The sequence below is a fragment of the Plecotus auritus genome (genome assembly GCF_963455305.1).
Source record: "Plecotus auritus genome assembly, chromosome: 12".
Lineage (NCBI taxonomy): Eukaryota > Metazoa > Chordata > Mammalia > Chiroptera > Vespertilionidae > Plecotus > Plecotus auritus.
In genome coordinates, this window is record NC_137778.1 from 5837079 (window position 1) to 5864987 (window position 27909).

Below are 27909 nucleotides of genomic sequence, written 5' to 3' on the forward strand. Positions count from 1 at the left end.
GAGAGCAGAGATGAAAGAGACCCAGAGAGATAAAGCTGGAGACGAGAAATAATCAAAGCGAGAGGGGGAGGAGAGCGGGGCGAGAGAGAGCGAAGAACCGGACTGGGAGGAGAGAGGGGCCGAGTGGAGGGAAGGGAAGTAGTTGTGCGCACGAGTGTGTGCGTGTGCGCGCGTGTGCAGGGCGGGCGGGCGGGGGCCGGCTCCTCCTCCCCAGCCCGCTCCTTGCTCCTCGCCAACTCCGGGCCCAGCCGCGGGGGCGCACGGCGGGCGGACAGCATGCTGAGCCTCCTCATCTGGATCCTCACTCTCTCCGACACTTTCTCCCAAGGTAAGGCTCCAGCCCGCCCGGGACTGGGCTCCCGCCCCGCTCTGGGGGCGCCCTCGCCGAGGGAGTCTGGGGGGCCCCGGGGTCCCGGCGCCATGAGGCGAGCGCTGGGTCCCCGCGCGGAGCCCGGGGCGCGGGCGCGGAACCCGGGCTGGAGAGGACTTTTCCGTTGATCTGACCAAGTTGCTTCCTCGGCTGCGCGAGGGGACGGAGGGAAGAAGGGACCCGAACGTGAAAGTCTTCCTGAGCCGCGGGCAGCCCACCCGCCTCTCCACCCTCTGAGGCCGGGCCGGCCGCGGGTCCTGCCTGCGGGGAGGGCTGGGTTTCAGATTTGGGGGTGGGGTGGGAGGGGCGCGGAAAGCTGGGGACCCGGGCTCGGGAAGGTGTTGCGAAGGGAATCCCCTGCTCCAGCCTAGCCCCTCGGGGGACCGAGTGGGAGCCTGGGGCTGCCCGTCTGGAGGAAGGGGGCGCCTCGGGCTCCCGCCCGCCGGAGGCTCGCTGGGGAGTGGAGTTCCAAAGGCAGTTGCTGGCCGGCTCGATATGGAGGGGCATTTTGGAGGGGTCGGTTAACCCCCCACTTTGGGTCAGGAAAGTGTTGACGTTGTGAGCGTATTTGGAACTGTCAGGGGAGAGGCTGGAGAGGAGGGAGAGGTGGAAAGAAACGAGGTTAGTGTATCCTCTGGGGGCGGGGGCGGGGGCGGGGGAAATAAAGAGCCCAGACTCCAGGCGGGACTGGCGGTCGGTGGCGGTGGGTTCTGGCCTTGTGCCTCTGACTCTTAGGAAGATTTAAGACTGCTGAGCGAGCCCCTGCCCTCCAAAAACGGCGCTGATGGAAACTGACACACACACACACACACACACACACACACACACACACACACACAAAATAGTCCTAGACACTGAAGCAGACTACTCACCTACTCACCTACTGAGGTAGACAGACCCACAAGCATCGCCCACACCGAGACAGACACATCTACACAAAGACACTGACACATCCGAGGAGACAGATTCCTCTCCACAGCGACACGTTTGCACATTCATGCACCCAGACACATCAAACTCATAGGCACAGTACACGTATGTAGGCATGTACCAGGACACAACACACACACACACACCGAAAACCTGCCATAGAGACCAACCGTCCAGCAAACAAAGAAACTCGAGTAGCCATCCATATAGTCAGACACCTCTGGAGATGTACAGACTACAAAATGGAAGAGGGGGTGGTCTCTTTTTTTTGGGGGGGGGCGTGGATCTGAGAAGAGGAAAGTCAGCTTGGATAGAACATTCCCAATCGTCATGCCCTGCGCTGTTCCCGGGTTTGTGGGTGTGTTTAGGGGTGGAGTGTTATACTGGACCCCTTGTCTCCTGGAGGGGCCCCTCCCAAGCTCCAGAGGCTGAGTTAATGGGGGTAGATCTTGATCAATCTTTCCCCATAGGGCATCTGTGCCACCCCTACCCCCCCCCCCCCCCCACACACACACTTGAATATGGGAAGGGCACACACTCATGGTTAGAGCCGAGTAGGAACTGGTGCTGGGGTGGAAGGAGGCCTGGTCCTGGGGGTTGACTGGCCAGGCTGCCACTTTGCAGAAAGTTGGGAAGATGACTGAAGTTCTCATTTTGCTCGGCTAGGCTGCTAGGGAGAAAGACGTGTGTGTGTGTGTGGGGGGGGGCAGCTGGGTCAGTGTTGGTATGTGTTGGGGGCAAGCTATGTCTGTCCTTTCTCTGCAGCCCTTACATGTCAGCAACATGGACACGAATGAGCTTCAAGAAACAAAAGCTGCAGTTAGGACACAGGAGAGACATGTGGATTGAATCGGGGAGGAAAATGGCCAGAAAGAGAGAAGTGTGTTGTGTGCCCCTCTCCCTCTGGGAAGGGGGGCGGGGTCAGAGGTTAGCTGAGCACCCTGGTCCCTGCCTCCAGCAGGGCTGAAAGCAAGACGTGATGAAAGTGTGCAGAAGTGCTGGGGGTGGGGGGATGGAGGATGAGTGAATGCCAAAGAAAAGAAAGACAGAAAATAGACCAGAGGGGAGAGGAGTCACTAGGAGTGCTCTGGGAAGCGGAGCAAGGCCTGGGTGGAGGCAGGGGCAGAGACTGGTCATCTGGGGCGACGGTGTGGCAGGGAGGCTGGGACCTCCTCTGGTGGCCTCATCTTTAGAAAGAAGGAATTCCAGGTCAGGGACTGGGGCAGGGAGAAAGGAAAGGGGGTTGCCAGGGGACTGAGGGATGGGGGTGGGAGATGGGAGAAGGTGGCAGGAGAAAGCACATAAACAGGGGAGCAGAGAGGAGAGGGAAGGGGAGACTGAGCTCAGGCAGAGAAATAAAAATCACATTTTAAAGAATGCCAATGGGCTTCATCAATCTTCATTTTTCACTAAATAATTTTCTGTATCTTATCTAAATGAAAACCATTATCCTTACCCCCATTTCCATCATGCGTCAGCTCCTCAGACTGATTGTGCCGAAAATTGAAATATTTAATCATTTTCTGGGCGATTTTCTCGCTCCCAGTCTTGAAGAGGAGAAATTGAAAAAGAAAGATTATAGCTAATCAGAGCAATGTGGGATGACAGGCTGGCTCGGGGTGGGAGCTGCGTCCAGGGGGGAGGGCCAAGGGGGGGGAGCAAAATCTGTTCCTTCAGCTCCCAGAGGTCCCCTGGGTATCCCTGCCACCAACTGGGAGGGGGGTGAGAAGTAGAGGTAAGAGGCCCGAGGCTCTCCCAATTCCCAGGATTCAACTCTCGGAACACAGCTACATCCTGGCAGGGAACATGGGTCTGGAAAGGAGAGTAGTTGGGAATCGAGTCTCCCCTCCCCACACCACACACAGGCACACACAGTCCACATGCCCCACTGCGGCCTGCTTAGCCCAGAGCAGGCCTTGAGGGCTAGGAAGAGGCAGGGAGACAAGGCAGAAATCAGGATATCGGACTCCCCTTCTTTTTTCTTTTTCTTTTTAAAAAATCTTTGTTATTGAAAGTATTACTATGTCCCTCTTTTCTCCTAGTGACCCTGCCCGCACCCCAGGCCTTTAGCACCCTATTGTCTGTGTCCATGGGTTATGCATATATGCATACAAGGTCCTTGGTTGATTACTTTTCACCCACCCACCCACCCTCCCCCCACTTCCCTCTGAGATTCTGCCCTCAGTTCCATGCTTCCGCGTCTCCGGATCCACTCCATTCATGGGTTTATTTTGTTCATTAGATTCCACATGTGAGTGAGATCATGTGATACTTGTCTTTCTCTGGCTGGCTTATTAGCATAGTACTCTCCAGGTCCCTCCGTGCTGTCCCAAAGGGTAGGAGATTCTTTTTCAGTGCTGCCTAGTATTCCATTGTGTACATGTACCACAGCTTTTTTATCCACCCATCTACTGATGGGCACTTGGGCTGTTTCCAGATCTTAGCTATTGTAAATGGCGCTGCTAAGAACATATGGGTGCGTACATTCTCTCTGAATGGTGTTTTGGTTTCCTTAGGATATATTCCTAGAAGTGGGATCAATGGGTCAAATGGCAGTTCCATATTTAATTTTTTGGGGCTCCCGTTCTTGACGTTGATTGCACTCCCACCTTCCACTCACTCAGACCTAAAGGGAGGGTGCACATCCAGCCCCCAGTGCCTGGCGTTGCCTATGGCCACAGCCCTGGGTCAGCAGGTCACGGAGGCCTCTAGCCTTCCCGCCTTCTGCTGCCACGGGAGCTGCCTTGGTCTCTGGTGTGGGGGCCAGGAAGGCCGTTCTCTGGTCCTAGTATTCACCCCCTTGACCTGAGAACTGAGTGCTCTGATGGCCCTCTCTGTCCTCGGAGACCAAGTCTTAATGTCTTTATGTCCTCTCAGTTTCCGACACAGAGCTATGCACATGGTCAGTGCCCCTCACGTGTCTGGGTGATCTGATGAGAGTGCCGCGGTGTTAGGCAGACTAAACGGTGATTGAATCACAGCCCCCTGGTTAACCCCACCTTGGCCCCTTGGTAGTTTCGTCAGCTCAAACAAGGTATGTGCCTTCTCTCTGCCTCAGTCTGCTCATCTGTAAAGTGAAGACAGATGTAATACCGCATAGGGTCTCGATGGCAATTGAATATGTTAATCCTTGGAAAGAGCATGGAACCGTGTCTGGCACAGAGAGATGCTCATAATGCTTGCTAGGACCCTGTGGCTGGACATAGGTGGACCGCAGTCGAGCTGTCTGTGCCTCATTTTTGATGCTTCTCTTTTGTTTTCTTGCACCAGCTGCCCAGATGGCTGATCCTGGGCTTCAGCGCCTCCTCTGTGCCTCATGGAGAGGCCGGGGCTGTGGCAGGCAGACCCAGAAGGGGAACCTGACCAGCCTCTCCCTGGTTGGAGAACTCAGTCAGGAAAGGGGTCTGGGGCCCTAACCGGTTTGGCTCAGTGGATAGAGCGTCGGCCTGCAGACTGAAGGGTCCCAGGTTTGATTCTGGTCAAGGGCACGTGCCTTGGTTGCGGGCACGTCTCCAGTGGGGGGTGTGCAGGAGGCGGCTGGTTGATGTTTCTCTCTCATCGATGTTTCTAACTCTCTATCCCTCTCCCTTCCTCTCTGTAGATAATCAATAAAATATATTTTTTTTTTAAAAAAAAGAAAGGGGACTGGGGAGCGAGCAAAGGGGGAGAGGTTGGCACTCCAGTGAGAATTGGGAGGGACACTAGCCCCAGGTGGCAGCATTTCAGAGTCTGGAAATAACACGGATCATTTATTGAGCCCTGTGCTAACTACTTTATATGCATTATCTAATGTAATCTATACCACGACCCCCTGAGATCAGCTCTGTAATGATCTCCATTTCATGGATGAGAAATTGAGGTTCAGACAGGTTAAGTCTCCTCCTGGCAGCTGTGGGAACCGGCTGACCTCAGAGCCTGCACCCTTCCCCTTTGCTGGGGTCCCACATGCCAGCAGTAATGGATGTTGGGCCCGCACAGGGTTTTTCCTGGTCCAGAATCCTCCAGAGGTGAAGCGCCCAGTGGGGACCTGGGGGAGATCCCAGGACAGTCAGCTTCCAAAGCAGCCAGGCCCTGGCAGACGTGGAGGCTGGGTGTGGGGTGGCCTGTCCCAATCGGCTATGGGAGGCCCTGCTTTGGCTTGGTGGGGAAAAGTGATTATTCTGGTAGGAGGTGAGCTCCATACCAAAGCATTAAAATGGCTTTTTATTGAATTCCTACTGTGCTTTTCATACTCATTGTTCTTTTATTTCTTTAAAAAACTTTATTATTGAAAGTATTGCATATCCACACCCCGCCCCCGCCCCCCTTGACCTCTCCCAGCCTGCCCCTGTCCCCCACCCAGGCCTTCACCACCCTATTGTCTGTGTTCCTGGGTTATGCCTCTATGCACACAAGTTCATTGGTTGATCTCCTCCCTCCTGCCCACCCTCCCCTGCCTTCCCTCTGAGGTTTGACAGTCTCTGGGTTGCTTCTATGTCTTTGGATCTATTTTAGTTCATCAGTTTATGTTCATTATATTCCACAAATGAGTGAGATCATGTGATATTTATCTTTCTCTGACTGGCTTAATTTGCTTAGCATAATGCTCTCTAGGTCCCTCCATACCGTTGCAAATGGTAAGAATTCTTTCTTTCTCTTTTTTACAGCAGCGTAGTATTCCATTGTGTAGATGTACCACCGTTTTTAATCCACTCATCCGCTGGTGGGCACTTAGGCTGTTTCCAAATCTTAGCTATGGTAAAGTGCACTGCTACGAACATAGGTGTGTGTATAGTCTTTCTGATGGTGTTTCTGGTTTCTTGGGATATATTCCTAGAAGTGGGATCACTGGGGCAAATGGGAGTTCCATTTTTAATTTTTTTGAGGACACTCCATACTGTTTCCCACAGTGGCTGCACCAGTCTGCATTCCCACCAGCAGTGCACACATTCCTTATTCTTTTAAAGGACTTTGTGGAGTTAATGTTACTTCCACTGTGTAGATGAGGAAACCAAAGCGGAGTTTAATTAACCTGCTCAAGGCCATCCCTGGGGTGTCAGACCCCAGATTTAAACTCTGTTTCAGTACAAAACCCAGGCTCTGCAGGCCCCTCCACCGCGGGCCACAGCACGGGCAGGGCCTCTCACAGCCCAGGCAGCTCTGGGGGAGCGGCCTGCTCCTGCTCCTCCCTGGGTGGCGGGCGGGCTCCTGGCGCCCCTCGGCCTTCTTCCCCAAGACACCCGGCCCACACCCGGCTCCGTGCCCTGCTCCGATAACTGTTTTGCACAGTGGGCTGGAGAAGGCCACAGCCACCCCTGGTCTCTCAGGAGAGGGAGGGTTATCATAACTCAGCCCCTTTCGAGTCTTTTAACTTTAGAAAGTGCTTTCCAATTTTAGCAACCTTTTCACATGTCCCATCACATGTATAAGCCAGCCCGTGAGCTAGGCAGAGTAGGTGTTACGTGTCCATTTAATAGATGAGAAAACAGTCCCAAAGAGGTTCAGTGACTTGCTAAGAGGTGGAAGTTGGACTGCAGGGAGGGGCTAGGGGCAGTTGCTCCAATATCAATGTCTGGGGGCTCTTTCCAGCTGAGGCGGGGGGTGGGGGGGGTGGGGGGTGGGGTGGGGGGAGGGGATGCTCTCCAGGGCTCCAGAGCAGAGAAAGCTGTTCCCTCCCCTCCCGACCTATCGGCTCCTGCCCGGGCCTTTCCCAGGGCCTCCAGGCCATTTACTGGGCAGAGTCCTGGGACGCGTGGACCTGAAGGGCTGAGTGGTGTGGGCGGGTGGTCAGCAGTGAAGGAGAGCCAGGCAGCCGTGTCCTTGATCCTGAAATGTAAAGCCAAGAAGAGGCAGTCTCAGCAATCAGGACAGAGAATGGGCTCATTCCACGCGATGGAGAAAAGCCCTTCACGCTTGTGGAGGGACTGCTTCGTGTTAATTGAATACCGACAGCAATCTGTTCAAAGTAGGCCTTATCTTCATTTTATAAGTGAACGGAGAGAAACCCATCGAAGCGAAGTCTACAATGATGCAGCTAGTAAGTGACAGAGCCTGCTAGACCCCAAGCAGGAAGCTGGCGTGGGGCGAAGGGAATGACTCCCAGAAGGAAGCCCTGAAGACCGGCAAGTGCATGTCTCCCACATCCCTCCTGCACGCAAGTCTGCACACATGGTCTGTGTGCACTGTGTGCCCACATGCAGGTGCATAGATTCACACATGCCCTTACATACATTTTACACGTAGCCATTTCTCACCCCATACACCTATGGACAGATACCTGGGCCTTTACCCCAGTCCTTCCATTCACTAGAGCACGGTGCGCAGCCTGCCACGTTTCTGTGTATCGTTTTACTTCTAGCGATGGCAGCCACCACTACTTTTTGTTGTTGTTGTTAATCCTCACCTGAGGATATTTTTCCATTGATTTTTAGAGAGTGGAAGGGAGAGGCGGGGGGAGAGAGAGAGAGAGAGAGAGAGAGAGAGAGAAACATTGACTGGTTGCCTCCTGCACATGCCCCAATGAGGGCCAGGGTACGTGCTTTTGACCGGAATCGGACCCGAGACCCTTCAGTCCGAGGGCTGACGCTCTATCCACTGAGCCACACCGGCTAGGGCCATCAGTACTTTTTGAAGGCACAACTTTTTTGTCTTGTCCGGCACGTTCTGCATCCCCTCTGACAGATGCGCACGTGACCAGGTTAAGGAAGTCAGACCCCCTGGGCTCCCCGTTCTCTGACTCTGGTCCCTTTCCCTCCAGCAGCCAGTGCGCACACCTTCCTGGCCCTGACTCACGGACAGTGACCCTGATTACGTCCTTTGGATAAAAGCTGTGGCTCCCAGACATTGCTGATGATCACGAGTTTTTTCTTTTTCCACCTCCCTCTCCCTTCATCAGCTCTCTCCAAGCTCCCAGTGCCTCCTTCCTCCACCCCCCTCTCCCCAGCAACGTTCACCAACCTCACCAACCTCCGTGGTCCGCAGGGGCCGCAGCCTCGTTCCTCGCTGCCCTCCGAGAGCCCATTCAGCAACATTGGGATTGTAAGAAACCAGTGGGCCTTGCACCCAGCCCGCCTCCTCAGGATGCAGGGTCTTAAATCCGGGGCCGGGCATCTAGCACTTCTAGCAAATTTTGTTCGTTCCCCAGAGATGATGCTGCGGCTTTGCTCCTCGGGGCCTGGCTCTGGGAAGGTGATGGGAGAGTCTCCGGACGGCAGGGGGTGGGCTTTGAAGCAGGAAAGGACTGTAGGAGCCTGAGTCCCTGGCTCTCTGTGGCCACACGGCTGCGCCACCCCAGGCCAGGTTAGGAACCCTAGATCCTTCCGGACCTCGGCCCCTATTTCCTTCTGGAGCAACATGAAGATGTGAGGGGGAGTGAGGACTTGGTTACTCCATTCAACAGGAACGGTTGTGTGCTTATTATGTGCCAGGCCCTGGGATTGCTAAAGGGATAAAATACTGTCCCTGCCCGACCAGTGTGGCTCAGGGGTTGAGCCTCCCCCTCTGAACCAGGAGGTCATAGTTCGACTCCCGTCAGGGCACATGCACAGGTTGCGGGCTCGATCCCCAGTGGGGAGGCCTGCAGGAGGCAGCCGATCAATGATTCTCTCTCATCATGGATGTTTCTCTCTCTCTCTCCCTCTCCCTTCCTCTCTGAAATCAATAAAAATATATTTAAAAAAATACTGTCCCTGCCCTTAAGGTTCTCACTTCCTGATTTAGGTTCAAATGACTGAACTTCAGTTAGACCTTAGTTTCCTCTTCCATGAAATGGGAAGAATTATTATTTTTTTCAAATCAGCACATGTATGTTACCAATGTGGAAAACATATTGGAAGGCTTATGGGGAATTTTTTAAAAAGGCTAAGCTGTGCCTGTGCCAGGGCGCAAGGGCAGAGCTGGAGTCAGGAGAGACCAGGGAAGGCTCCAAGGAGGAAGAGGACCTAAGGATGGACAGAACGTGGGTGTGACAGGAAGATGGATTGTTAGACTGGCTGGCCTTCCCTTGCCTGGTGTGGCTGCCTGCATGCGCAGGGTACCTGGAGGCTGGTGCCGCTGAGGAGCTGGGGTAGAAATAATGAGGTGATCCAGAGCAGTAGACTGGGGCCAGATCTCTGAGGCCTTGAAACACCCGTCCAGAGACTTTCCCTTAAGAAGAGAGCCAGGGTTTTATGTTCTTAAAAGCAAAGAATGTGTTAGAAACCCGGAAGATTCCCTAACTCATTCCGCACCAACCCTCCTTAAACTCATCTGCTGGAGCTGCTGGAGAGATGTTCAACCCCTTCCATTAAAAAGGCAGAAAAAAGTGAAGTAGACAGACCATCGGGGTGTGAGCACAAAGCCACAGAGGAGTATCAGCTCCCCCTGGGGAAGCCTCAGATCTGTGGCTGAGTTGGGAGGCCTTGGAACGAGGAGAAAAGCTACCTTTCCGAGAAGCCTCGGGTGCAGATAAAGATGCCCGGAGGCAGCGTTCAGTGGTGGAACCCGGAGGAGAGCCCTGCGCCCTGCGGATGGATACCTGAGGTCTCTCATTGTTCCCTGGAGCCGAGGCTAGGCCTGCTCCGCACCGAAGCTGGGGCGCAGAGTCCTGGGGTGCAGAGTCCGAGGCCCAGTCCCTGCAGCGTCAGGAGGGCTGTTCCCTCTGGCCCGTGGCCATCGATGTGTATTCATTTGGGGAGTTGAGACTAGAAGCTTTTAAACCTCTGCAAGGAAGTGAGCTCTGGTTTTTCAAATGGAAACCTTTAAAGAGGGTGCCCACCAGGGGGGTAACAGTGTTTTGTTTGGTTTTTAATGGCGGGGCCTGGCATTCACCTGGGCACCAGGGTAAAAAGGTAAGTGAGATTTAGTCCCTTTCCTGGAGGCCTCTCAGTGGGTGTGGGAGGTGGGTGTATAAGCACATACTGGCAATGCTGAGAGATAAAGGCTGTGAGAGAGAGATGTGAAAAACGCCCAAGTCTAAGTGTCCCACACAGAGACAGAGGCAGAGGAGAGGAGAGGATGGAGGAGGGGCCTGGAAGGAGGAGGGGACCCACCGATGTGGGGCCCAGGGGCTGAGGCTGGGGCCTCTGGACAATCCCTGATTGTGCCCCTGCTCCGGATGGAAGGAGCGGAGGAATCTGGAGAAGCGGTTCCTCCCAAGGATTGGGATTTCCAGGAACAAAGGCGGTTTACATGAAGCGCACTTCCCAACTCTCCCAACCTCTTGTGTCCAACTGTTCCCTCCTTGCCCCCCCACAACCCCTCCCCACTCAACTGAGCTGATTTCTGAATTAACTCTGCCTTTGTAATCAGTTTAGCTGAGTTTCTTTTCTCGCCTCCTTCCTGAAGTTTCAGTGGATCAGCCCTGGGGCCCTGCTTGCTCCATTACCCAGTATTGCCAAGCCGGGAGGTGCTTTTAACGGCTCCTTCCCATTGTTTCCCAACTGGGAGATTATGCAAAGGCAAGGGACTGAGATGGGTAGGTGTGGGCAGAGGAGGAGAGGGAAAGGGAGGGCAGAAGGTGTATTCAAAGGAGCAAAAAGCCAAGGATAAGCAGGCTGGCGGGGGTTGGGGGTTGGGGGGCGGGGGACGAGGGGGCGAGGGGCGGGGCTTTCTTCCTCTGGATTCCCTGGTCACCCAGGCCTTGCCTCTGCGCAGCAGGGCTCCTGGGTTTCAATCCCAAACCCTGAGCATTTGACTTGCTGCTCTATGTCTCACGCCCAGCCTCCTTGGAAATCTGCCAGCTTGACCTCACTGTGGGATGGGATGGGGGACACCCCTTTGCCTGCCTCTCCCACATACATACCGGCTGGGGCTGCCGCTCCAGTGGGCCAACTCCTGGGCAGCTCCCGTGTGCATGCTGCTCGGTCCTGGACTGATGTGCCCATCACTGGTGCACACGCCTGGGAAGTCGCCCCTCACCAGCCGTGGGTGAAGTGAGAATCTAAACGCATTTGAATGTCAGTTTGAAATGAATGTAATTAGAAAGGAAAGTCTGGCTTTGGAAAGAGAGAAAGAAAGAAAGAAGGAAAGAAAGAAGGAAGGAAGGAAGGAAGGAAAGAAAGAAAGAAAGAAAGAAAGAAAAAAAGAAAAGAAAGAAAGAAAGAAAGATGGAAGGAAGGGAGGGAGGAGAAGGGAAGGGAAGGAAGGAAAGAAGAAGGAAGGAAGGAAGGAAGGAAGGAAGGAAGGAAGGAAGGAAGGAAGGAAGGAAGGGGAATACATTGCGAAACCGAGGTGAAGGGACTTCTGGATCACTGAGCCACTGCTGCTCTCAATGCAGACAGTGGAGAGGGTGCCTGTGGAGCTGCACCTGAGGGCTGTAGCGTGTGCACTGCCTCTGGTTTCTGTACCAGGGTCATGTCATAAGACCGGTCTCTTTCAACACAGCCCAGGAATTGGGTAACCAAGTGCGGAGGGACCTCCTGGCCAGCGGGCCTCTGGGTAAACCAGCCTCCTTTTCAGCAGGGGTGCCACCTCTGCAATCGTGACCAAGTCACCATACCGGGGCCTCAGTTTTCTCACCTATAAAATGGACGCAGTAATACCTACCCCAGAGAGGTGCTGTGAGGACTGAATGAAGGAATCTATATTAAGAAACAGTATCTGTAACACATTAAATATTCAGTAAGTCACAGCTATTCATATTGCACAGCGCCTGCTTTTTACAGCTCACAGGCTAAGGCGGGTCTGAGGGAGGCAGACGATAGGATGAGTGAAGAACAAATAGTCCAGATACAGATACGTCTGTTACCTGTGCCGAGGGCGGCGACCTGTGCTGTGTTAGCCCTGGATGTAAGGTCTCTGGCTGGCAGTGCAGTGGGAGCTCAGAGTCGGGCACAGCAGAATGGGAAGCACCTTTGTGTAGAGCTAGGTCTGAGTCCTGGCTCTGAAGATTGGCCCCTTCACCTTTGTGAGCTTAGTTTCCTCATTTGGGAGATGGAGTGACAGCAGCCGCTGGCCTCTGCCTTAAGTCCTGGAAAAGCAGCCCTAGGATGTGCACAGGAAGCATGGCCATTCCATTAGCCCTGTCTCTCCAGAAGGTTGCACCCCACCGTGTCAGAACAATGTCTCAAACTTCCGCCTGCTGATGAGACACCTGGGGATCTTGTTCAAGTGCACGCTCTGAATCCGAGCGTCAGATGGAGTTTCTGCATCAGCACCAAACTCCCCGATGCTGCTGATGCTGCTGGCCCGAGGCCCACACTGGGAAGTGTGAGAGGGAGCTTCCCTCTAGGCCAGTGGTCGGCAAACTCCTTAGTCAGCAGAGCCAAATATCAACAGGACAACGATTGAAATTTCTTTTGAGAGCCAAATTTTTTAAACTTAAACTTCTTCTAACCCCACTTCTTCAAAATGGACTCGCCCAGGCCGTGGTATTTTGTGGAAGAGCCACACTCAAGGGGCCAAAGAGCCGCATGTGGCTCGCGAGCCGCAGTTTGCCGACCACGGCTCTAGGGAAATAGATCTTCAGCATTTTAATGGGAGGCAGGAAAGGATAGGATTCACTGAACGGAATTCACTCTTCAGCAGCTTAGTTGTCTAACAGCTCCGGCGGCGGGGGGTCATTGCTTCAGGAGCGTCTGTACGTGTGTGGGGCAGGAGCAGGGACAGTGCTTGCCACCGGGCCCATCTCTGACCCCAAGATGAACCTGCCCTGCCTCCTCCCTGCCACCTCAAAGCCCTCAGCCTCCCCCAACCCACCGCACTAAGTGTGCACTCATGCCAGTAGCTGGCAACTGCAAAGTTGAACAGCAACCAGCCGGTATGTTGATGGAAACCCCTCCATGCCTGAGCTAGTTGGTCATTTGCACTCAATTTTATTTTTCACGAGCTGCTAGCCAGGGCTTTGGCTTGGAAATTGGGTCATGAGCAAATTGTGTGATTGGGGAAGAAATGTGGTTCCCAGGCTTCACTGGAAGCATGATTTGGGGGGAACAATGGAGGACCATCTCTGGACAGGTCAGTTTCTCACACTCACATAGAGTTCATGGCTGTTCGGCCAATGTGATGAGCTAACTCAGGCTTTCCCTCTCTTCCCTGTCTGTGTGCAGAGCCGTGGGCTGTAGAGAAGATTCACAGGCCAGAAAAAAAGAGAACCTCAACCTCCAGAGTTCTGATTCAGTAGGGGAAGCGTGGTCGTTATATCTAGGGGATCCTGTCCGCTAGGGGAGACAGGAACTCCCATTAATTGCCCTTCATCTTCTCCTGTCCCCCAGAAAACAGACACATTCTGCAATCTGCACGTGCAAATGGGGCCCTATGCAGACTACACACATAAATCCTGAGAGGTTCCGGAGTAAATGAAGTAGGTGGGGTCAATCAATTTAGCTCCCTAGAACCTAGAACCTGGGCTCAGGAATGAAAATGGGGAGCTGATTCTTTAAGAACCCCACCATCTTCGGGCACTCAAGATACCTCCTTTAGGCAAGACTAAATTTGAATCAACCTTGACACATCGGTGTTTGTCCTTTTCTTGAAGAGAAAGGAATCTTATTAGCTCTCCCTGCTCACTTTTATATTTCATAATCCCTGGCAAGCAGGAAGTTCTTCGTGTCTAACCTGACCCCTCCTTCTCTTGCATGAAAAAAAACCCTGTCTTATTAGGGACTGTAATTGAATAAGCCTCTAGTATTCTCAGTATCTGGATAAATAACATTTTCCCCAGTAGATTAATTTTCTCTCACTTCAAGGCAAAATTCCTTCTAACAGAGAGGCAAACGCAGGGCGGTGCTAGGGGAGACGGCCTCTGGGGCCCAGGTAAGCCAGAGCAGGCTGTCTCCTTAGGGGTCAGACTGTTTTCCAGGAAACCACCCAGGCGTCCTCCCAGGGTCCCCAGCCAGGCCCAGAAGGACAGTTCACAGGAACCTGGCTGAGTCACCATGCCCTTGCTTATCTAGTGTCCTCTTCTCAGAGCCGCTGGGGCCTGGAGGGTTCTGACGTCCTTCACATCTTCTCTAGCCGACGACCTGAGAGCCCCTCCTCCTCCCTTCATGGGGCTCAGGCTGAGAGGGGCCCTGGCATCTCTGCTGAACCAGGAACCTATAGAAAAGGGGGGCATGGTGGGGAATGGCCTGGAGCCTCCCCGCAGTCAGGACTCATCGAGCTTCAGAGCAGGAATATTCTTTCGGAATCGCCCAGGAATGCCCTCTGCCAGCCTTGCTGAGGTGGACTGGAGGGACCCCAAGTGACATCTGTGTGGGCAGAGACGGAGGGGAGGGGATACTGAAATGGTGTGTCTGCTTTTGGAGACCTCCTGGTCTGATGAAGGAGTGGGGCATCTTCCTGGGATGCTGGGTCGTTTGAGGTCAGTGCAGACTCTTAACTCTGCACTTGAACTTGAGGGAAGAGACTTGGTCTCTGCTATTGGATAGCTAATTGTAATAGGGAGATAGGTTTCCCCATCATCCTAGGGTCTACACACATACCAAGATCATCTCAACGAAGGGAGGGGGTTTTGAATTCTGTGGCGCATCTTCATAGAAGATGGAAAGAGATACTGAAGCTGGTGGATCGGTTCAGGAAGCTTCCAGGAAAGGCCAGAGGGAACAATGGACCGGGGAGGAAGGACTGTGAAGGCAGGACCCCTGGAAACAGAAGGCAGAAGAGGCCTGGTGGAGGCTGGGTGGATGGACAGTAGGGGCCAGCTAGGGCTGTGTGGGCTGGGGCTCTAGTTGCTAAGAGCTTCAGTGTCGCCTTGTCAAGTCGCAGCCCGGCAGCATTCCCTCCAGCGGCCTTGTGACACACTCCCCCGCGCACACAGGCGCGGGCACCTCCAGAGAGGAATGTGAGAAGCAGCTCGGCTCCCTTCAGGCCCGGGAATGCGAGTCCTCCAGGGAGGAGGAGCGCTGGGTCTGGGGAGAGAGGAGCTCGCCTCCTGCCCTCTGTCCTCCCGGAGGAGACAGGGACCGTTACAGGCTCCAGCGTGGGCCTGCCTGTGGGCAGCTGCCTTTGCAAGGGCAGCTGTGGCTGGGGTCCTGGAAGCCTGGACGGTAGGTAGCCTGGCACGGCCCGTGGGCAGCACACTCGGGCTGGCATCCACCAGCAGAGCCACGGGTTCCAGGACTCCGGGCTGCTCTGCCCGCAGCTGGGGGCGCCCCAGTCTGCCCGTCACTTGCAGGAGTGAAGTGTGTCTGCTCCTGAGCATTTGGTGCCTGATAATTGGTGGATTATAGCTAACTCTCGATAAAGAGTCCCCTAATTGCTTGGCTCACCTCAGGTTCTGTCATCAAAGCAAAGCTGTGAGCTGCCCCCTCCTCCCTGCCCTCCTTTTCTTTTTATTATCTCTTAATTAATCACTCTGGCTTTCACACTTAGCAGATAATTACAGTCTCCTGGATACAAAGCTCATTTTCATAACCTCCTATTCCAAGCTGGCAGGGGGTGGGGATGGGGAGGAAGTAGGGGGTGGGGCAGCAGAGTGGGGAGAGAGATGCTGAAGGAAGGTGGGGGCAAGCGGGTGGCAGGTGGGTGAGACCGAAGGAGGAGAAGAAAGGGACATCTGGGCCTCAGCAAGGGGACACGTGGAGTGGTGAGCAGAACCCCTGGTCCGCCCAGCAGGCCCAAGGAGGCCCTGCCAGGGCGGCAGGGAGGCTGCAGTGTTCTCTCTGGAAGGTCCACCTGGTCCCCAGCTCTGGCACAGCCTGGGCCCCATCCCTGGGTCCCTTGGCCTATGGGGTGGGGTGGGGTTGAGCAGGAGATCATCCAAAGTGAAGTTCATTTACCCATGTGCTGGGACGGGAGGCCAGCTGAGGTGACGAGGACAGGAAGGGCAGGGCCACCATCCAGTCAGGACCCAGGGCTCGGTCTGGGGATGTTTCTGTTTGGAGCAGAGCGAGACACTCACTCTGGGTCTGAAACCCATGGAAGCGACCTCAAATGATCTTAGTCACGTGATCAAAGGAAGAGGGAAAGACCTACCAGTGATTCACACCTACATCAGTAGGCGCTACACCACGTTTTCACAAGATGCTCACCACCCCCATCTTAGAGATGAGAAAAGGGGTGGGGCAAGGAGATGCGGAGAAAACGGAGAGAGACTGTTCCTGCTGGGCCTCCCCCACAGACCGTGATTCCGGTTCTGCCATCCCCACGGGGCTTGGCGCTTTACTTGGGCTCCCAGCCCAGAGAGAAGGGGAGAGGACAGGTGTCCAGGCGATGGGTGTGAGAGGCTCAAGAGACACAAGAGTTGACCCAGAGAGTTAGGTACCAGCAGGATTAGAATGAAGCTCTAGCGTGGACTCCGGTGTCTGCCCCTCAGTCCTGTTTATCATTGTGTCTCTGTGGCCGGGGCTCCTACCAGTCCTGAGGAGGTGATGGAGAATGGGGACCGTTTACTTTTCTCTCTTTCTAGGTTGACTTTTCTTTAATACCCAACCCAATGTGCTCGGTCTTTAGAAGGAAATATGTTGGATTGGACTACTTTTTTGCCATTAACTAGCTGTACAACCTTGACCTTGTGATAGAACCTGGGTCTTAGTTTCTTTGTTGGTAAATGGAAAGCTTGAAAAGGTATGTAAAACAGAGTCCCCGGCGTTTGATAGGTTCTAAACAAATAGTTGCTGTTACTGCTATTACAACTGTGGTATTACCACTATCCAGGAGAGTCCCTAGGCCAGTGGTCGGCAAACTCATTCGTCAACAGAGCCAAATATCAACAGTACAACGATGGACATTTCTTTTGAGAGCCAAATTTTTTAAACTTAAACTTCTTCTAACGCCACTTCTTCAAAATAGAGTCGCCCAGGCCATGGTATTTTGTGGAAGAGCCACACTCAAGAGGCCAAAGAGCCGCATGTGGCTCGCGAGCCTCAGTTTGCCGACCACTCCCGTAGCCTAACCCAGTAGAAACCACATCGCACAAGTTAATTTTGTAGAAAGCTGGTGAGGGATGGAGGGTGCTTGAGCTCAGCTTCCCCAGGAAAGGAAGGCACCGAGTGTCCGCCCTGCACTCCTGGGTGTGCTGTTGTGCAAAGCCCAGGCCACTCTGTCCCAGGTTTTCTTTCTACAAGTAAGTCGTCTGCCCGAGCCAGGGCTGCTTCCAGGGCTGCTTCCAGGGCACAGCTTATTGCCAGCAGCTCCAGGCAGGGCTGATATTCCCATTACTGCCCCGCAGGCTCCGGACTGCCCACTGCACCTGCTGCCTGCAGCAGAGCCCGTGTTCACCGTGTCATCTCGCGTGGCTTACAGCTTCAGCTCGGTTCCGGGGTTCCTGGGCGTTACAGTAGGCACACCTGTGTTCAGGAGGCAACGCAGAAAGAGCACTGTGGCGGGAGTCGAGCTATGGATTTGAACCCCGTTGGTGCCTCTAATGGGGTGACCTTATGCAGTGATCGGGCCTGTTGTTTTTTTTTTAATACATATTTTATTGATTGCAGAGAGGAAGGAAGAGGGAGAGAGAGCGAGAAACATCGATGATTAGAGAGAATCATCGATCAGCTGCCTCTTGCACGCCCCTACTGGGGATCGAGCCCACAACCCAGACATAGGCCCCGACCTGGAATTGAACCGTGACCTCCTGGTTCATAGGTTGATGCTCAACCACTGAGCCACGCTGGCCGGGCTGGCCTGTTTTCTGAACAGAAAATGAGAAGATTCATTTCCCAGCTCTTTGCCATCCTGTGGGAGTTCACAAAAGGGACTGGTTCTTCCTGAACGAGGCCTGGATCGCGCTGACTGGGTTTGCACAGCTGGAGGGGCTGATTCCAGAAGGCTGGAGCAGGGGTACCCCAGGGTCAGCACATTTGTTCAGGAACCAGGATGGAAGCACAGGTTTTATACACTTCAGCTCTGGTCTGGACTTGGGGTCAGAGAAGCAGGGGTCCTGCACCCACAAATACCCCACTGTCTTGGGAACAGTCTGGGCTGCTCTAGGAAGGTGGCGGGGGGGGGGGGGGGTCCTGAGCCAGGGTGTGGGTGCATGTGGATAAGGGTATCTCCCTGAAGAAACCGTGCTCTGGCTTTACCTTGAACTTTAGCTTTCGGTCTATGAAAAGGTTTAGCAGAGTCCTGTGGGAACATAAACATTTGGCAGGTTCCTTTCCCTGAAAGCTATTTCTTCTTTCTTTTTCTGGGAAATTTCAGCAGCAAGATCAAGCCTCCTCCCCCCTCCTCGCCTCCCTCCCCTTTTCCTGAGGCACCCATCCCCCTCGCCTCTTCTCCCCCAAAGGAAAACAGTGAACTGGTGGGTACTGGGAACCAGCTCGGAGCAAACTGGGCCAGAAGGAAGGACTGAAGCAAAGGGCTCTCTCAGGAGGAGAAATGATCGGGAGGGAGGGGAGAGAAAATAGGCAAATGCCATCGGTGGTGAAAAGTGAATTCCAGACATTTAAAATTCTTTTGGTTTTAATCATCTCGGAGGCCTACCAGGGCCGAGCCGTGGGGGAGGGGCAGGAATGAAAACCAGAGCCGGCCACCAGAAGCCAGCGCTCAGGAATCGGCGCCGTGGGCTCCTCACGCTTCTCCATCTGTGCCTCCACCTCCCTCCTGCATCCCAGGCTCAGAAGGTTACCACCCCCCAGGCCCTTCCTCACTTCCCCTCCCCTTATCTCATTCCACAGGCTCCGTTTGAGGCACTGACCTTTCAGTTTTCTACCAGATTGCAAGTTCCCAAAGCCCCGGATTATGTTTTGTTAAAAACAAAACCCAAATCGCAACAGCAAACCCCAGTCTCTTTCGTAAGTCACGCCTGGACCTTCTCGGGGAAGTCAGGGCCCCAGAGGAGCTTCTGGACCCGTTTTCCTCCCTTTTAAATGGATTTGAAGAGATGAGCAGAACCTGCAGGAGACTCCAGAGGACCTGGGGGGGGGGGGGTGGGGGGAGCTTGGTAGGTCCCCGGGCCTACTCTGCTCTGTGTTCTATGTTGGGAACGTCAGGGTGGTCTAAAGGACTGTCCTGTTGGAGGCCTGGGGGACAGGGGCAGGCTTCATGCCCCCTCCCTCAGTGCGGGCAGGGGGCTGGTTGTCAGGAAAGGTAGCAGGAGAAGTCCTGGGTGGGCGCTGGTGTGGAGGTGAGGGATCCTAGCCTGGGGGACAGGGTCTTATTTTTTTATTTTTATCCTGACCCAAGGACTGCCCCCTGCCCCCCACTAATTTTAGACATAGAGGAAGGGAGAGAGAGAAACATCGATGTGAGAGAGGAACATCCATTGGTGGCCTCTCGTACATACTCCAACTGGGGATTGAACTTGTAACCTCTTGGTGTATGGGGCGACTCTCCAACCAGTGCCAGGGCCAGGGTGGGTTTTAAGGTGAGGGAAGGAGCCAGGGACTCTCAGCCTGAGGTGACATGGTGAGTGGCCGGATCAGGAGGAAGCAGAACCTGGGGTTACCCTGGGGAGGCAGGAGGTGCTAGGGAAGACGGGGTGATGTGGCTAGAAGCCATGCTCACAGGTCTCTTCCAGGCCTGGGCTTCTCCTCCTAAGCATCTTTCTTCCTGCTGAGCTCCCTCCCGGAGGCCTGCACCCCACCCAACTTTGCAATCTCTATTTCTCGTTCTCCGTCGGGAGGCGGCTCTTTTAATTCTGACAACCAACTGTTTCTCCCACTCCCACCCCACTTTCCTCAAACTTTAATTCTTGGGCATTTGGACTTTGTTTCCTTTTAAATATTTATTTATTTATTTATTTATGTATGTATGTATGTATGTTAATCCTCACCCGAAGGTATTTCTCCATTGATTTTTAGAGAGAGTGGAAGGGAGGGGGAGAGTGAGAGAAACATCGATATGAGAGAGACACATTGATTGGTGTCTCCCGCACATGCCCTGACAAAGGCTGAGGATTGAGCCTGCAGCTGAGGTAACTGCCCTTGACCAAAATCAAACCCAGGACCCTTCAGTCCTCAGGCCACTCTATCCACTGAGCCAGACTGGCCGGGGCTGGACTTTGTTGCTGATAGTGTACATCCCCCTCCCTGTCTTCAATAAGAGGACAAACATTGAGAGTCTGAGGGTATATTACAGTTGAGTTTGGCCTGGGAGTCAGATGACTGGGGTTTTCATCTTGACTCTTCTTGGGCTGTTTCTTCTTGGGCAAGTCACGCGTCTCTTCAGGGCCTCCGCTTATTCAACTCTAAGGTCAGGAAGGAGCTTACGGATCATACCCGCAGCCCAGATGTGCTCTTCAGCGCGGGGATAGAGCGGCATCTGGAACACAGGCTTCTCTAGGTTGAATCCAGGACCTACTGCCTCCCACCAGCGTGCTAGTCCTTTCACCTTTTATTTTCCCCCTCCCGCCTTTTTGTAGAAGAGCAGCATCTGCTTCAGAGGGTGGTGGAAAAGATCACATTCAATAATCTGTGTGGAATGCCTGGCAAGGGTCAGAGAGGCTGTGACTGTGCAGTAGATGGTGGCGCTTATTGTTGACGAATCCCAACAGTCTGTGGTGAAGAGTAACAACACAACAACAGCAACAAAAGCCCTGGCTTTGTAGCCAGGAGACCTGGGTTCAGATCCCAGCTTCCTTCCTGACTTTGTGTGACCCTGTACAAGGTCACGTGGGGCTGTGAATAGAAGTTAACATACAGTCCTTGCGGACAAGGACCTTCTCTGTCTTGGTCTCGCATTTACTCACTCAACCCCCATGCCCTGCGCCTGGCACAGACACTCCGAAAACGTGTGTCCTATGAATGACTGGGTATAAGGTACTTCATCTATGAGCAAGGAAACTGAGGCTCTGAATGGGACAAGGATCTGCTCAAGATGGATTAGTGAACCCTTTGTCATGGAGGCTGGTCTGTGAACGGGAGGGTGTTCAGCGGCATCCCTGGCCTGACTCACTGGAAGCCAGTAGCCCTCCTGCCCACAGGTGTGACCATCGAAACGTCTCTGGGCATTTCCGAATATTCCCCGGAATAAAATCCCCTCCGTGGAGAACCATGCGCTAAGCAAAGAGCTAGACCTAGAAATCAGGTCTTCCAACTCCCATCAGCATCACTTCCTAAAATACCACATTGTTGTCCACTTCTCTCTCCACCCAAATATTTAACCTCGGCCCTGTCCCATAAAATTAAGAGAGTTTATGTTGTTGAGCAGAAAGTAAAATATTTTACCTTGCAGCCCATTTGAAAAATGATTAGGTTTCCACCGAAGCCATTACTTAACCTCTATCCAAGGCTGGGGCTAGGGAAGAAGCCAGCAGGTGAACAAGCCACGGGGTGGGTCGGGCTGGGGGTGGGGTGGGTGGATGGAGGCACTGAGTTCCTCTAGAACAGCCGTGGGCAAACTACGGCCCTCGGGCCGGATCCGGCTGTTCTATCCGGTTCTCTTGCTCTCCCCTCCGCTCCTTTACTTTGAATTTATATTAGTTCACACAAACACTCCATCCATGCTTTTGTTCCGGCCCTCCGGTCCAGTTTAAGAACCCATTGTGGCCCTCGAGTCAAAAAGTTTGCCCACCCCTGTTCTAGAACCATCTAAAGTCCTGTTAAGGATTTCTGGAAGGTCTAGCACATCTCTGCTTTAAGTACGTACAAGCAAGACCCCTGTGGTGCCAGACAATAGGACTAACTGTTTTGGGTCCCAGGTGCCTTCTGCACCCCTTTCTCACCTCTTCCCTTCACTCCCCGACCCCACCAGCTCTAGCTGCTGAGACTTCTCAGATGGCCTAGGGCACCTTAGAGTATTCTTTAAAAATTACAGATTTAATCCAACCCCGAAAGTTACCAATGAAAACCAAGACTCTGGAGGGTATGTGACTCACTGCCCCAAAGCAGACAGTAGAACTGGAAGTTCCATGTTGACCTGCCCTGTCCCCGCCAGCACACACGCCTCTTTCATCAGCTTGGAGAGCCACTGCTTCTCCAGGACTTCCCTGCGCCCCCTCACCAGTGTCAGCTGCACAGATCAAAAAGTCCTTTCTGGGTGTCAGTGACATAGGGATCTGCTAAGGAATTGAGGCCCATAGAGGAAGGTGGTGGTCCCCAAAGAATATGGGGGACACTCCTCCTAAGACTGCCAGCAGGTCCCCACCTTCCCCGGACATGCCCTTATCCTTTGGCCTCTGCCCCCCTCCCCCCTCCTCAGGGGGTCTACTCTTGCTGTCATGGCAACCAGGGGATTAGGGCCAGCTTGGAAGCCCAAAAATGTGGGACAAGGAGGGGAGGCAGGTGGAAGGAGGAAATGAGCGAATCATGTAGTGATAAGGAAACAGAGCTGGGGTGGGGGAGGGCTGGGCCGAGAGAGAGGTGAAGGGAAAGAAGGGATGAGAGAGAAACCTCATTTATCCTGAGAGAAAAGGAGGGAGGAGGCGGGGGGGGGGGGGGATGGAAGAAGAGAGAGAGAGAAACCTCAACTTTTATTTAAAAATCAGAGAGCAGTTGTATGCCTGGAGTCGTTGCCATGGCAACGGCAAAGAAAAGGAGATAGCTTGTGAAGCCCGCAAACCCAGTAGGGGTAAATGTTTAAAGCCAGGAACAAAAACCACTGAGAGATGATTAACAGGCTGCAGGTTCCAGACTCCTGCCCATTGTCAGGGGACTTGGCCTGAGACGCCAGCCTGCTCGCCTCTCATCTCCATTCTCTGCGCGCCCCCCCCCCCCCCACCTTACCTCGAGGGTTTCAAAGTGGCAGCGAGGGAGCACCCGCCCTCCCTCCAATCTGCTTCCCTTTATCAAGGACGGCCCTTCTCACTTCAGCCCCACCATCCCCAGGCCAAGGCTTTCTCTCCTGAACCGCTGGGGAAAATACAGTCTTTGTAGGGAGAACAACAAAAAAGGCTTTGATCAGATAAACGGGAGAACTTCGGGACACGGAATTAATTTCTGGGTGGGTAATTAAGCGGTGGATTCTCTTCCCCGGGGTGATTTCCAGGGTCGAAGATTCGGATGTCACTGCCAGACTGACCTCTGTGCTGGTTGGTGGCCTCCTGGGCTCTGAAATGCTAGGGACGCGGGTGCTTCCGTCAGAGGGGCAGGCACATTACGGTCTGGGGGCTTTGCTGGGGCTACTTCGCCTGCTGGGGCTACTTCACCTGCTGGGGCTAATTCACCTGCTGGGGCTACTTCACCGTGCTTAAGGCTACTTTTACTTCCTTTTTAAGGCCCCTTAGGATTTTTCCAGGAGGCTTAATCTTCCCAAGCTTCGTCATGGTCAAATGCTAAACTGATATATTGGGGTTATTTTTTTTAAAAAGATAGTTTTATTGATTTCAGAGAGGGAGAGATAGAAACATCAATGATGAGAGGGAATCATTGATTGGCTGCCTCCTGCACGCCCCCAACTAGGGACCGGAATCGAACCCGGGACCCTTTAGTCCACAAGCCGATGCTCTATACACTGAGCCAAACCAGCTAGGGCTAATTTTTTTTTATGCCAAAGTACAATTTGCCTCACTCAGTCTTGTCACTCTGACCCCAGACATCACCACAGCTGCTGGCCCCTGCCTCCGCTCCCCAGGGAAGTCATATTTAGAGCGCTGCCTCCCCTGCCTTCAGATGCCCCCCAAGATTGTGAATATCAGAAGGCTGGTGTTCTTTTCCACCCCTGGTCTCAGGGTGCAGCTCTGAGCTAAAGGCCGAAGCAGCCAAGTCGCAGGAGTCCCATCTTCTTTCTGCAGCTTTCCCTCCCGCTGCTCGGAGCTACCTCCAGTCCAGTCCTCCTCCTACTCTAGACTTTATCCGTAGGTTAAGCCAGACCGTCAGAGAGTGGCAAACGGAGACCGAATGGTCCCTCAAGTAATTGCTTTTCCTGAGCAGAGCATTGGGCACTGCGCCACCGCCTCAGCTGAGGAATGTTCTAAGGAGCAGCCGATGAAGCTCCTAACTGTGTTGATGGTAGGGATGCCGCCTGGGACATGGCTCAGCACATCACCGTGTCCTCTCATGAGGATCCACGGGAGAAAGTTCTGTAGTGGTACTTTAAAAATATATATATATTTTTTATTGATTTCAGAGAGGAAGGGAGAGGGAGAGAGAGAGAATCATTGATCGGCTGCCTCCTGCACGCGCCCCACTGGGGATGGAGCCCGCAACCGGGGAATGTGCCCTCGACAGGAATCGAACCCTGGACCCTGGACCCTTCAGTCCACAGGCCGATGCTCTGTGCCAAACCGGCCAGGGCTGTAGGGGTACTTTTTCTAGGATACTGTTCAGTGTTTATTTTATGGGCGCTGTACATTGTGTTCCTAACGTTGATCCTTTTTGCTCTGGCCGCTGGGAAGCTCAGGGCTGCCCTTGCAGCGCATCTCTGATGAGATGCTGTATTCAGGATCTCGTGCCATCTGTTTAGTGTTACCCCAACCTCAGCTCATTCCTCCTGTCCTCATTCTCTTTCCCAGCTTGTGTGATCACCCCGGCCCCTCCCAATGTCCATAGTCTTCTTTTCCTTTATTGTTTATGTCATTGGCCACATGTGTCTATGTATTCTGCCTCAAGTCTTATGGAAGAAATTAATTAATTAAATGGATAGGATAGGGCCAGGCAAACAGTAAGCAAGCAGCTCCTAAATGCCGGCTATTTTAGGTAATAAATAATATAAATTGTCTCTGATCTTCCTCAGAGGGGCCATAAAGGTGGACTGGAGCCTGTAGGAAGCTTTTTCTTTTCTTTTTTTTTCCAGAGAGAGGGGAATTGGGGCGGGGGAGAAGAGGGAAGAGAGAGAGAGAGAGAGAGAGAGAGAGAGAGAGAGAGAGAGAGGGAGGAGCCTGTAGGAAGCTTTTTTTTTTTTTTTTTCCAGAGAGAGGGGAATTGGGGGGTGGGGGTGGGGAGAGGAGGGGGGAGAGAGAGAGATACAAGAGAGAAACATCGATCAGCAGCCTTCCCCCATGTACACGCCCCAACTGGGGACCGGACCTGAAACCTGGGCATGTGCCCCACCTGGAATCGAACCGGACACCCAATGGTACATGGCACAACCCTTCAACCAACCGAGCCACACTGGCCAGGGCTCTGGGAAGCTAAGTCCCTGGATTTATGGCCATCTGTAAATAGTTAACTCCCAATGAACCCAGAACTCCCCGCCCCGACCCCGTGGATAATGCCCAGTCACTGATTGTTTTAATCTTTTTTTTTTTTTTTTAAACTTCAGAATGCATCGTGATGCTAACGATAATAGCAATCAGATTTGCCTTGCTTATTAGAGTTGGACTCTTACTTGAAGGAATTTCCAATGCCCTGCTCACACTTAGACTGACGACTGGGTGGCAAAGGGAGTCAGCCTGCCTAGATTAAGGTTTTCCATGGATGACGCCCACAGTGAGACATGTATGTGCCAGGGACTGAGAGCTAACAGCGTTGTGCCTACAGAGGAGGCAGAGAACGGACCCCAAGGGAAAGAAACTCCGGGTAAGACAACGTGAGCCGTGTGCGCAGCCCGAGCTTGACCAGGTTCGGTGGGCCCTGCGTTCTTTGGTTCTTTCTTGTCTGTTCGTTTCCAACCAACCTTTCACGTGGTCCTGAGGGAAAAAGAAAACAGCTCCTGGCAGCCTTGTTTGGTTCGGCCCTGCATTTATTGAGCACTTGCTGTTTGCTAGGCACTGCTGGGTGGTCGGGTATGCGAGAGAGGAGAGTGCTCTTGACTTCCCAAAGGCAGGATCCAGCTTTCTCTCTTTGTCTAGGTTGGATGAACTGTTCGGTGGATGGATAGCCCAGGTGAGGGGCCTCTTTCCTAGTGCTCAGCCGGTTTCCTCCTCCCCCCTCCCCCCTGCGCATGCCTTTCTGAAGGTCCTGCTGCCTCTAACTCTTCCCTCTCCTTTCCTCAAGGTCTCTCTCTCCAGCTTTCTCCGTTACCTCTCCCTCTCTTTCAAGGACCGTTTCCCTTCACATTTTCAATGTCTTTTCTCTTTTTTTCTGTCTTCTATCCTTTTTTTTTTTTTTAAAGTAACTCTTCCCCAATTACTTTCAAGAGGGAAAAAAACAGCCCTCTCAACCTCTCAGTTCTTCTGCTCAGAAGACAAAAGATCCTTCAGAATTGGAGAGGAAAGGGGTGGGGGAGGGAGATTCCAGTTAAAAATCTTGATCAGGGTCAAAAACCTGACAGAAAAGCTTTGTTTGAAGGGAATGCGCAGGGGGAGGAGGAGGGAACCAGCAAATAACAATCCTCAACCTCAAAAGGCAAATATCTGGAGAGCTGAAGGGAATCTGGAGATAGTGAGCATTCTCGCTGAAGTATTGGAATAGCTTTGATTCCCTTTTTGACCCGAGTCTTCTCCTTTTGAGGCTTGTGGACGCTGCCGAGAACTGGGGGTGGGAAGGCGAGGGGAGCAGGGAACTGCCGTGTTCAAGTTACCCTGGGTCAGAGTTGTCCAGAGGCGGAGTCAGGATCCTGACAAACCAAGCCGAGGCCTCAACCTTGGGCCCCAGTGCGCTGCAACACTGGTCCTGCCCTCACACTTTCCAAGAGAGAACAGAAGAGAGAAGTGAGCAGAGTTGAGGTGCAATGGGAGAGTCATGGGAACTGCTCCCACGTGGCTGGTGATGCGAGGCTAGTGAAACCCTAGGAGAGACCTGTGGGCAGGTGGGAGGCCACACGGTGGTGTTGCCATGGAGTCGGGATGGGGAGAGATGGGTGCTGAGCTGGGAATGGAGCATGAGAGGTATGTGTTATGTGGACAGAGATGGGAAAGGGCCGGCGGGGGCGGGGCTGGGAGGGTGAGGGGGAGAATAAGGTTGCAAAGGGTCAGAACTTCCCTAGGACTTGGGGAAGAAGAAGATTCAGAAATGTTCTTTGATTTGAAAAGAGTGAAAGCAAAGAGTAGCGTGGGGCATTATTGAAGGGTGTCAAAATGGAACAACTAGGCCCTAGCTGGTTTGGCTCAGTGGGTAGAGCATCAGCCTGCAGGCTGAAGGGTCCTGGGTCAAGGGCATAGGCCTGGGTTGCAGGCTAGATCCCCAGTAAGGGCCGTGCTGGAGGCAGCCAATCAATGATTCTCTCTCATCATTGATGTTTCTATCTCTCTCTTCCTCTTCCTTCCTCTCTGAAATCAATAAAAAAATATACTTTTTTTAAAAAGGAACAACTAGAGAGGATGAAAACACAAGAGAACACTGGAGTAAAGAGGCAAGGACAAAGAGGGCACTGGGACCCATCACTCATTAGACCCCTATAAATGCCCACCTTCCCAGAATGCCATGTTGATGGTGGATGAGCCAGCTTGAGAATTACTGGTGGAAAGTCTTTAAATCCCAGGCTGCTTTTGCCCGGCACTTGGTATCCAGCCATCGATTAATGTGTGACAGGAGAATATGAACCAATTTTAATATTAGCCTGAACAAAACATAATTAAGAAGAGAATTTACTTCTGTTCTAGCTGCTGCAGAAAAGAGGTGACACAAGGTTCCTTCTCATGACTGAGGAGCGGTTTTTCCTATCCCTGTCCCCGTGTTTCTGGCTTGAACCAAAGAAATAGAAGCCAAGAGCTTCCACCCCTGCCCTCTAGAAGTCCCAGGGAGCAGCTCGAAGACCCCAAGCCTGCAGACAGACACCGGGCCAGGGCACCACTCGAACAAGTCAGCGCATAATGAATGTGCAAGCAAAGTGGGAAAAGGGAGAAGAGGGCAAGAGAGAGGAACAGATCAAAGGGGGGAGGAGTAAAGAGCGGGCCTTGCGCGGGGGGGGGGGTGGGGGGGGTGGTGGTGTGTGGAAGGAGTGGGGGGAGAAAGAAAAAAACACAGGGAGTTATCCTGAGATCATTGTGGAAGAACAAGATGGATTCTGGAAGGCTC

At 53.2% G+C, this 27909-nt stretch overlaps 1 protein-coding gene across 1 annotated transcript in view; it reads left to right on the forward strand.

The window, feature by feature from the left end:
• The first annotated feature begins 208 nt into the window (after positions 1 to 208).
• Positions 209 to 27909, forward strand: part of KIRREL1 (kirre like nephrin family adhesion molecule 1) — a 106223-nt gene continuing 78522 nt past the window's right edge. The window contains exon 1 of the mRNA XM_080647583.1: positions 209 to 328. Within this exon, the coding sequence (XP_080503709.1) occupies positions 277 to 328 (52 nt within the window). The 5' untranslated portion in view covers positions 209 to 276. The remainder of the gene's footprint in view (positions 329 to 27909) is intronic.